The sequence below is a fragment of the Halyomorpha halys genome, unplaced genomic scaffold, assembly GCF_000696795.3.
Source record: "Halyomorpha halys isolate HHAL.00 unplaced genomic scaffold, Hhal_1.1 Scaffold301.1, whole genome shotgun sequence".
In the NCBI taxonomy this organism is placed as follows: domain Eukaryota; kingdom Metazoa; phylum Arthropoda; class Insecta; order Hemiptera; family Pentatomidae; genus Halyomorpha; species Halyomorpha halys.
This window is the reverse complement of record NW_027112712.1, coordinates 404,200-415,970: the sequence shown is the minus strand read 5'-3', so window position 1 is coordinate 415,970 and position 11,771 is coordinate 404,200. Positions and strand designations below refer to the sequence as shown.

At 36.0% G+C, this 11,771-nt stretch overlaps 1 protein-coding gene across 2 annotated transcripts in view; it reads left to right on the top strand.

The window, feature by feature from the left end:
* LOC106680967 (calmegin) overlaps positions 1-11,771 on the top strand; it is a 61,222-nt gene that overhangs the window by 45,564 nt on the left and 3,887 nt on the right. For both annotated transcript variants that reach the window (XM_014421027.3, XM_067050506.1), the window contains exon 9: positions 809-931. In XM_014421027.3, coding sequence (XP_014276513.1) covers positions 809-931 — 123 coding nt within the window. The remainder of the gene's footprint in view (positions 1-808; positions 932-11,771) is intronic.

Here is an 11,771-nt window from a genome sequence, read left to right as displayed (position 1 = left end):
TATATATATATCACTGAAAATCTAATAAATATGTAACTATTAGATTAAAGATTGATCAGAAAATACTTGAAAAAAACTACTGATAGTATTTGAACCTACTTTCATTACCAAGATGTATATGCTTGTATTCATTAATTTCTATTAGTTTGTGTTTCCTACCTACATTATATATTTAAAAGATAGCTATTTATAGTGTATTTTTTGATTCAGTAACAAGGTATAAAAATTATGTTAATGCTCTATTTTATTATTATATTTTCATATTTATTGCTATTATCATATTTCTTACTGACTATTTTTGTTGCTATTGGATCTGACCATTAAAAATTTGGATTTTTCTTTAGTAAATGTTTATCTCACTTTTTATTAACAACCTCTATCATAATAATACCGCTTTGACTCATCAAATAGACTAAAAATGGATTCAGCAAAAAAGAAAAAAAAACTTCAACTCTCTTGAATACAGTCATTCAGTTTTTCATTTTGCAAAGTCGTCAAATATATATATATATATATATATATATATATATCATAATTATTTTGAGAAGAAGTATGCTTATCACTGGATCTATTATGTTAAATTCAGAAAATTATGCACTATCACTACTTACAAAACTCTTCACATGACTCACAACCATCATTTTGTAAATATAAGCAAGAAGTTCTTTACATTTTTAACCAGAAAGATATCAAAGCAAAGGAAATCTATTTTTTGTATTATTATGACTGTTACAACTTTGTGGGAAATCCTCATTTTTAATGCCTTTGTTGAGTAAAATGTTTGTCTAATTTAAATTTGGTATTATAGGACACGTTACTTAATCAGTTCATTGCATTCACAAACCAGTATCCATGGCTATGGGCTTTGTATGTAGTTATCCTCCTTATACCAGTAACATTAATAGTTGTTTGCTGCTTTTGGACAACAAAGGTAATTTTTTTTTTTTTTACATTTTAATTATCCATGTGCATCATATATTTGAAATTATTGAAATAGTTGCTATAAAAGGCTCTTATTTTTTTATTTAAATGTGTAAAAAATAACTGTATCTAATTAGGATTAGTACAGGTAATAAATACTATTGAGTGTCAAATCAATATTTGACTTGGATAATTGTTTTTAAAAATATATACAAGAAGATGGTCAGGGTTGTGGTCAAAAAAAGAACAAATAGTTCATAGCTATTTTAATGTCCGATGTTTCGCCCAACTTTGCAGGGCTTCATCAGAGCTAAAAAGATACAAAAAAAACCCTGAGAATATTACAATTAGGTAATTTAATATATTTAGCTATATTTTATATTTTATATATTTAGCTAGGATAAATATTATATAAAAATAAAGTGATAAGAAATTACATATAAATAAAACGAAGGAAGACATAAAATAGTATCAATATAAAATAAACTTGAATGAAAAATAAGTAACAATGGTAAGAGTAAAATTTTTTATTTTTACTCTTTAACGTTGGACATTAAAATAGTTATGAACTATTTGTTCTTTTTTTGACCACAACCCTGACCATCTTCTTATATATAAATTTTTACGGTCAACTATATATACATATATGTTTTTAAAAATAGTTTGTGTTATATATTGAGTTATATATTATCAAATATTGGAACATATTTTACTTTTACTATTTATAAATATATATTTTATTCTTACTTATTTTTATTATGTTCATCTATTTTGAGCAGTGCATATCCATTTGAAAGTAGGCTTTTTGCTTTTTTAATATATATATATATATATATGTGTGTGTGTGTATATAAGTTAAACATTTGAGAACACAAAGACTAAAAAAAAGAGAAAAGGGAGAGAGAAATGACCAACTCGATTGTTACTCAAAGACCAACTTTTATTGAGTCTAGCTCATCTACATATACATTTGAATCAGCTGATATGAGTCATACAGCTGACTGTAACTTCCCCCACCAGTTTACGAACATTAAAATATTACATGAATTTATACAAAGTAAATGAAAAGAAAAAAGCTACACATTAAATACAAAAAAAATTAAGAATATATATACACTTAACCCTAAGAAAAGAAAAATGAAAAAAAGTCCCTGTTAGTCCCTGCGACGCTCACGTAATCCGAAAATAATCTCGAATGGAGCAAATCCTGTGACGGAGTATATCAAGTGGTTGTATGCGATGAGCGTCTTTTCCATCGCCTCATCTGGCTCGAGTCCTTTCTAAAGCTGGTACAATCATAGGTGGTCACTAAGGATTCTTTGGAGGTGTTCTATCCTGCCTCTACCTTTCGGATGACCTGGAGTATTGAAGTAACATGTTACCTCCAAGACTTTCATCTGTGCTCTAATTCCAGCATTGTCGAACTCTCATCCATTGTCAGATGAGATTCTCTCTGGAATGGCATCATCAGGACTGGAACCACGTTTGCAGGGCCTTCAAAACTGCTTCTGCCGATTTTTCTGTCACTGGGTATGCCATTGCTAATTTACTGAAGACATCTATTACCGTGACCCACTTGTACCCTCTCCAAGTGAACAAGTCCTGAAGATCACTAAGTGGCGTGCAGTGGTATTTATTCCTGTATCGCCTGCGGTTGGTGCCGGACATATTCAATGTTTAGGCATACTTCACAACTACCTATGGTGTCTTGGATGTGGTGCGCTTCATTCCCTACCAAAAGTATCGGTGGCACAAGGCCTGTAGAGTCCATTAAGCCCCCTGTGATTCGTCTTGCCCTGGTGATAGGCGAGCGTCACTCCTTTTTGGTGTTCTGGTTCCCGAAGAGTTTCCACTATCATCGTGCACTGTATAAATTTCTGGTCTATATCAATTTTTTCCACCTGCCAGAGAAGCTGAACCTTGTCCCAAAGAACTGCATTGTCTATATATAAGTAGTAGGTCTGTCCTGGTTTAGATGCGTATTTCAATGCTCTGCAAATTTGGTCTTCTTTGAGACCCGGTGAAGACCAGATGGCTGTAATACTACAGCTGCCATATTTCCCGTTTTCTATTTTCATTAACTCTAAAGTCTTGGTTTTCCAGATGATCTGGCAGCATTTGTTGTTAATAATATCTTCTAGCTCTGCCATTTTTCCATCTGTCTACTTGCAGTCGAGTCTTCGTTTTTTGATGTATCTACCCTGTTATCGGTGTCTAGCATTTCTTGTTGTTTTTCTTCCCCTGGAGTCCACTCTCTTAAGAACTTTCTCCTGCCTCCAGATGGTTCACCTTGCTCATCCTCGATTCCATTGATCATTACCACCCTCAAAAGCCAGTCTGTGACCACGTTGTCCTTCCCGGGCTTATACGCAATTTCCATGTTGTACTGGTTTAGGATCTCCTTCCATTCAGGCCTCCACCTCTCTAGCACTTGTATCCATGAGATCTTGAGCACATTCCACAAACGAGCGCTCTCTAGGAAATTCCTCCTTCTTCCCTAGTTCTTTTGCCAATTGAACCTTTAGTACCATGGATAGGAATTGCATTCGACGCTGTACCTGGATTGTTTCCATCACCTCTCCGAGTTTATCTGCGATTCTGTTGCAGTTTGCCAGGAGTTCCACTGCATACTGCCCACTAGATTGTTTTGGTTTCTTTTTCTCCCTGATCATCATATGTCTTCCTCTGGGGCCCACCATCCTCCGAATCCCTTCTTTAATCTTTCCTTGATAACTCTCAAAGGGGTCTTTTCGTTTGCCTCAATCTGATTGAGGATGCTCCTCTTCACTCTGCTGATTGATGACCGCTGCTTTAATGTCTCTGCATCTTCACTATCGAGAAGATTTTCGATAGACATCGCTTCGATTTGGCTTATTAGTTGGTCATCCCCTTTTATGCAGTGGCTTAGTTCTCCTGTTTCCCCGGTAAACTGTTCAAGGTCAGAAACGGCCTTCCTCAAGTCTTGGGAGGTTGCCATGCATACCTTAATCCACTCCAGTGTTGTGTGGGCTCCCGCTAGAGAGACTTCCGGTAGTAGAGCAAGCTCCAGGGGTGGATGATTCACCTCCATGGGAGATGTGTTCTTGACCCCATTTTGATTTAAAGCTTCCAGGTTCAAGACCGCTTGTCTGACAATTTCATTGACAGCCATTTAAACAAAAAAATGAGAGAAAAAAAATGGAAGATATGAAAACAATATAAATTTTTCTTGAAAACAAAAATTATTCCGGTATCTAATGTTCCCGGGTTTCGGCACCAGTTAAACATTTGAGAACACAGACTAAAAATAAGAGAAAAGGGAGAGAGAAATGTCCAACTCTGTTGTTACTCAAAGACTAACTTTTATTGAGTCTAGCTCTTCTATATATATATAAACATTTGAATCAACTGATATGAGTTGTACTGCTGACTGTAACTTATTTATATATGTGTGTATGTATATATATATAAGTTACAGTCAGCTGTTACTGCGATATCAGCTGATAGGCTCTATCAGCTGTTTGATGTCTAGATTACCTAAAATTAATAATTTGACCAGAAAACTCATCACAAATTTTCAAAAATGTATTTATTCCCCTGGAAACTGTTTGATGCGTTCCCATTGATGAATCCCTAGTTCCTTTCAGTGGACGACTAGCAATCAAGTAGTATATACCAATTTAAACTGTTACGTACAGCATTAAAGTGTTTAAACTTTGTGCTGAATATGGTTATATTATTATAATTTTAAAGTTTACTGTGGAAAAGAGCGGGAACCAGAAGGTACAGTTCCTACCAATGTCGTTTTGTCACTAGCAGATAACTTGTTAGATATGGGAAGGACCATAGTGGTAGGCAATCGTTACACAAGTATTGATCTGGCAAAAAAATTACTAAGCAAAAAAACTCAGGGACTTCACGATGAAACAGAAGGGCAATCCCTAGGAAGTCATCGATAAAAAACTTTTCAAAGGAGAATTTATTGCTAGAGAGGACACTGATGGAATAGTTATCCTGAAATGGAAGGATAAAAGAGATGTCCTTGTGATATCTACTAAGCACATTTGTGAAATGACGGAAATTGTGGCTCGAAATGGAAGAACCATTACAAAACCAAGGATGATTGTCGATTGCAACTGTGGAAAATCGTCAATCGATACCTCAGACCAAATGTCGTCCTATTCCACAAGCTTAAGACAAACCCTTAAATGGTATCAAAAAATTTCAATCGATCTTATTTTTGGGGCCTCTCTACTAAATGCCCTAATTATTTCTAACAGCTTTTTGACAAAAAAAAAAAAATGTCCATAACAAATTTTAAAGAAGTTTATAACCGCAAATTTTGATTTATCCTTAGTTATATATTTACAGTTTATACTTGCCCACACTCAGCGGAGAAGGGGATGAGTTAAAGGAAAATAACAAAAACCCCAAAACAATATGCCCACAATATAACTGAAATATAACCTTATTTAAATAATTATCGAATTATGACCACTGGGAATTACCTTTGCATGCAGATAACAGAAAACCTAGGTGTGCTACCTCCCACCTGTTGAATTATCGTAATATTAAGTGAACATAACCAAAAAAAAAAAAAACAAAGGTAAATTAACAAGTTGAAAGCAGTGTACATGCATAAGAAAGAACAGAAGAACTATATGTACAAAAGTTTAATGATAAGAAGAAATGTATGTACACAGAATGAATAAGGAAAGAAAAATAATTCATATCAATTAATAAAACAATGAAAACTTATAGGTTGACTTAACTTTAACTTAAATGTTAACCTTAACCTTATCAACTAAATTTACATTATTATACAAAATAATATAAAACCCCACATTGTTTTTGGGTGTCTCCTGGCAGAACACAAGGTTGTCCGATATTTCCTTTCCGGTCACCGTCTCACCTTTCCCAGAATTATAGAGATGAAACCTGCCACAACTCTTCTATCCGGATGTGCTGAAGATTCGTTGCTACGCACTCCACTATATCCCCACTTCTAGTTTTAATGAACGTCCATTGAAATAGAACACCATAATTTTGAAAAAAACAAAACACATATGATGACATTTCTCATATGGTGCTATTTTGGTTCAAACAATAAAGACAGAGGGCCTTTAAACTATTACCACTTCACATTTAACAATCGTAACGTGTTCCTAAATCAAACTGTCATCTTCACAAAACCAAAACCCACTCGTTTAAAACATATCGCTCGTGTTTTGTTTTCACCATGACAACCATAACACCTCTTGTCTACGCAGATACAGCCAGTGTTTTCTTTCACCATGACAACCATAACACCCCTTGTTTAGGCAGATATCGCCAGTGTTTTTATTTCACCATGGCAACCGTAACAGGTTGTAAGGGAATTTCTTGAAAAAGATCCTCAAAGTGACTCCGCTCCTTCACCTTCAGTAAGTCGATGATCTCTTCAGTCTAATAAAGTTAAAAAATACTGTAAGGGGTGTTATCTAAAATTTCAGGAAGGTAAAAGTACGAAAAATGAAGTAAAAAAAGTTGATACCTATTGTAAAGATTGTATTTTTGATTACTTATTATTAGCGGACATATGTGTTCACTCTGGTCCCTCTTGCTCCGCACCTGAAGGAGGGGGGAGACCAGGGGTAGACTACACCAGTGGGGTAATCGCCTGCTCTGGTCATTAAGGTTTTAAAACTTGCCCATTAGATCGCAGACACTGAGGTTGTGTCTTATGACTCTTCTAGGTTTCTCTTTTTCCATTTTGTCCCTGACTTTGGCCCACATTTTTCTCCCTGCCATACAATTAATGGCGATACTACTCTCCCCGATCATTGTATCTTGGTAATTCCTCTGTCGTCCGAAACACAGCCCAAAACTAATCTTGAAAGGAGAAAACCCCATGACCAATTGTATGGAATGATTGTATGCTGTGACCGCTCATTCCATCGCTTCTTCCAGATCTAGCCCCTTTTCTTACTGATATACCTGCAGATGGTCACTGAGGCTACTGTGGAGCCTTTCAATCTCTCCTCGGATGTCCTAGGGTGGTAAGGTGCCACGCCACCTCCATTCTCTTTCCTGATGCTTGTGTTGTCAAACTCCCTATCTGATGAGATTTTATCACATATGTCGTAAAACTGGAACCACGTTCATAGAGCTCTTAACACGGCTTCTGCTGACCTCTCTTTCACTGAGTAGGCCATAGCTAGTTTGCTAAATACATCTTATCTCTGTGACCCTTTTGTATCCCTTCCATGTATACGATTCTGCTTGAAGATCAGTTAGTGGTCCTTCTGCAGTGGGTCTCCTGCTGTAATGCCTGAGGTGGGTGTCTGTCATATTTCGCAGTCAGGCATACGTCACAACTACCGATAGTTTCTTGAATTGTGCACTTCATACCCCTCCAGTATCGATGGCACAATGCCTGTAGCGTTTCATTCAGCCCTCTATGGTTGGTCTTCCCCTGATGATACGTGAGGGTCACCTCCTTTTAGCGTTCCGCATCATGGAGAGTCTTCCATCATCATACAGCATATAAACAACTGGTCAACCCCAATCTGTTCTCTTCGCCAAAGACACCAAATTTTATCCCACAGCACTGTGTTTCCTACATATAGATGATGGGTTTTTCCAGCCTTCGATGCATCTTTTAGTGTTTTGGAGATTTAATTCTCCCTGAGACTAGGCTGGGACCATATAGTCACAATATTGCTGCTGCCATATTTTAGATGCTCCATCTTCAGTAGCCTGTATGTTCAATAGAGATTCTGGTTTTCCATCTTATTTGGTGACGTTATCATTAATGATTTCATCAATCTTCCATTTCTGTTGGTCTTTCCACAGTTGAGCCTTCATCTCGGGATGTCTCTCCTCTGTTTTCTTGATTGTTCTGTTGATTTCTGTGCCTGTTTGTTGTTCTTCTTCTGGGTTCCACTCTCTCAAGAACTGTCTAGCAAGTCCAGGTGGTTCTCCCTGATTATCCTCGATCGCACTGACCATTATTGCTCTTGAGAGCCAATCTGTAACTATACTGTCTTTACCAGGCTTGTTTGTGATGTCGATATTATACTGGTTGAGAATCTCCTTCCATCTGGTGATACGCGCAGATGTCTTTCGATTTTCCAACGCCTTCCAAAGACATAGGGCCAGAAATGCTTCACTGCCCACACGATTCCTAAGGCGCTGTATCTGGCTTCCGCTTCTGTGAAACGCTGACTGACATAAGCTACTGGACACTCTTCCCCTTCAGTCTCCTGTAACAGCACCGCTCTTAGAGCATACTCATTTGCATCCGTTGTGAGTGTAAACTGTTTCTTAAAGTCAGGGAATGGTTCCCGTTGAAGCTGCTCAATGCATTTCCGGTTGTTAAATGCTATGTTTTGTGTAACTACTTTTGTCCTCACTTTCTTTAATAAATTTTTGAGGTAAGGTTCTCCGCCATATCCAGAACAAATGTTTGATAGTAATTTAATCCTCCTAGTAATTGCCGAATCCCCTCTACATCTGTTGGTACCGCCATCCTTTGCAGAGCCGACACCAGGATGTCTGGTCTCACATCTTCCTGGAGATGGTATGTCCCAAAAAATTGATCTGCTCTTCCCCTAGTGCTGACTTTTCTCGGGAAAGCTTGAGGCCGATCTCCCTTATTATCTGGAACACGCTCTTCAAGTGTTCCACATGGTCACTTTCTGATTTGCTGAACACTAGTAGATCATCCATATACACTTGGTACACTGCTTCGTCCATTCCTCTCAAGAATTCGTCCATAAGTCTCTGGAATGTTACAGGTATGTTTTTTAGACCAAATGGCATTCTGGTAAATTCATAATGACCTCTTTCAAAGGTAAATGCAGTTTTGTCCTGATCCCTATGGTGCTTTTTAATTTGGTGGTATCCCGTCTTTATGTCCAATGTACTAAAAATCTTTGCACCGCCTAACCTATATCTTCAATTCTCAGGATAGGGTATTTTTCATTGACCTTATTCTCATTGGGTTAATGATAATTGATTACTACCCAGTACTTTTCACCATTTTTGCCTGGGGCATACTTCTTGCGTACTGCCCACAATGGACTATTACAGGGCAGCTGTCCGCAATTATTCTTTGCTTTCCTAAACTTTTATTTCCTCCCTAGTATGTTTTCGAAGTGCCTGGGGATATCGCTTCTCTTTCACATACGGCAACCTATCCTGCTTCGATCTGATTTCTTGCACTGTTTTTCCGATAGCTCCCAGTACTTCCCCTTCTTTAAAAAAAAATTTCATCATATGTTTTCAGTATTGACTCTTTCCAACTCTTCCCCTGGTTAATCACTCCCACTCTCACTTTACCGTCATCCATGAGTTTCTGAGAACTGTACCACTTCCCTCCAATTCTAATATCCCACTGAACCCCACTATTTTTTATCTTTGCATCCACCTTTTCTAAAAATCACAGCCAATATTTATCTGGTTGTCTTGGGACATTTTTCCCAATACCTGGACTATTACCTTCTCTCCCTTTGCCCCCCAGTTACCCAATTCCATTTCTGTTTCCCCTTCAATGCTGCAGGGCCCACTCAGAGTGATCAACCTCTCTCCGCTACTCAATCTCTCAATGGCCTTTACAATTAGTGAACCAAGTGAATAGGAATTAGAAATAATGAGATATTTATATAAATATCCCCTGAATATTTAATTATTCTTTTGCAAATTTAATCAACTGATGTCTTTATTTCTTAATACTAAATAAATATTTTTTGGAAAGGATAATTATTGGTTTGAAAAATTTAAATCTAAATAAAAGTGTACAAAGGCTTATAAAAATTTATTTTATTGAACACATTGTATTCTATAAATAGAACATATAACCTCATATAACCTTTATAACCTCACCCAGTAAGACCATAAATTTGTTTGCAAAAAAAAATATATACATTGTTACGACTTGAGTTCCCTAATATATCCTGGATATCATTTATAACAAACTCAGATATAATGGCAAATTAGTTACAGTGACGAATATTTCCAAACCCAAATTTTCATTGCCTTAGCAGTATAGTTATGAAAGGATATATCAGACTGTTATAAAGTTGATTGGTCAAAAAGACTCATTTTGCTGACCCATTGAACTAAAAGGATCAGTTGTAGAGATGGCATTCCAGGAATCCATCAGAAAACCTAGCAAACAATAACCCTAATTTTTTTAATGATTCAAGGAATTCCCATTCAGTGAATTTTTTACCATTTAATTTTATTGTTTTCTTCAAGAGACACATATCTAAAGAAAACTTTCACCATGGGGTTTTATATTTTCTGCTACCCTGAAAATGGTTCATCAAACACATCAGCTTGACTAAGTAATTGAACATCACACTACCATATCGTCAATTTGAAAAAATATTGGCCTTGATTTGAGATCTTATAGAAAAGGGGGGTTCCTTCAAAATTAGGGAACACTGCAGTCTATCTACAAAGAAATCGATGAGCTATTGCTGAAATAGTTTAAAAACCGAAGCCAAAATATTTTTGGCTCTGATCCCATGATTTTTTGGCCATGACGATTAGTGAAAAAGTTTTAACCTATTACGCAAATTTTGATGAGGGATTACAAACAGAATGGAAAATGATTAGCAATAATAATGGGATATCCCTGGTCCCTTAGAGTTTGTTATAAATCAAATCCAGTGTAGCTGATGTGTTAGATGAAATTTTTTTTTACTAATAATGAAAATCTGGCTTTTAACAAGATTTAATGTGCTAAGTAAGATGCTCCTTATTTGTGAATAAAAACATTTGTAATGATGAGAAGATTGTTGACCGTAGATAATATATATGAGGAGAAAATGTTTTGGGTGTGGTCAGGAAGAACACAAATAAGTAAAAACATATTTATTAGTACCAACATTACTAAGAAAAGTTTACGTTTCTTCTTATAATTATACTACTAGTGCAAATGTTATTAGAACAAAAAACCAATATAACAACCAATGAATAAGAGGATATATAGAATGATTACGAAATAGGATGATAATATAGAAAATGTTTTTTGTTCTTAGCCTTGATGAAGGCTATAAGTTATGGGCGAAACATTAACACTAATAAATAAGATTTTACTTATCTGTGTTTGTTACGGCGGGTAGGGGTTCCTTTGCTTTAGGAACCTTTACTAGCCCAACCGTAAAAAGTAGTGAAAAGAAAAGAATAGCCGAATTTTGTTATTTTTGTATTTTTAAATAAGTGAACATAATAAAAGGAACACAAAATATATAAAAATATAGAAACTAGAAAAAAAAGAAAGCTTAAAACTATTACAAAATTAAATGAATTGAACAACAGAAGAAAAAAGTCTTATATCACCTGTGATTGATGGGGGCCCGGTTGTGGTTGTTGTCCTGAGTGGATGTTCTGGTGGAAGTAGATCGACGTACGTCCGGCGGTTGATGAACCGAAGTAGTCCGCCCGCTGTGGGTAAAATAATTTAAGCTGGCGCAGCTGGTCAGAATGCTGGCAACTACGAGTATGTAGTGAGGAGACAATAGAGACGATATGTGTGTGCAAACTAAGAAGTCGTCTGTCTATTTTTTAGTATAAAAAACAACAGAGAGTAGTTTCTTTATGTTTTTGATTTAATAAAAATCACATGTTCCAATAATCGATTTGTGGACCATATGTTGGCCGCAACATTGTTCTTCACTAACCAAACCCCCAACTATCTTCCCATAAAAGCATTTATAAGTTCTTTCATTTTAAAATAAATAATTTTAATTAAAAAATAAATTAATAAATGAATTTTATTTATGAGAACTGTTATTCTATAAGTGGTTTTCCCACCAATACTCCTACTCACAAGTATCTATCTTTCTTGGTTTTTAATTAAAAGTGATTATAGTGGTTATGGG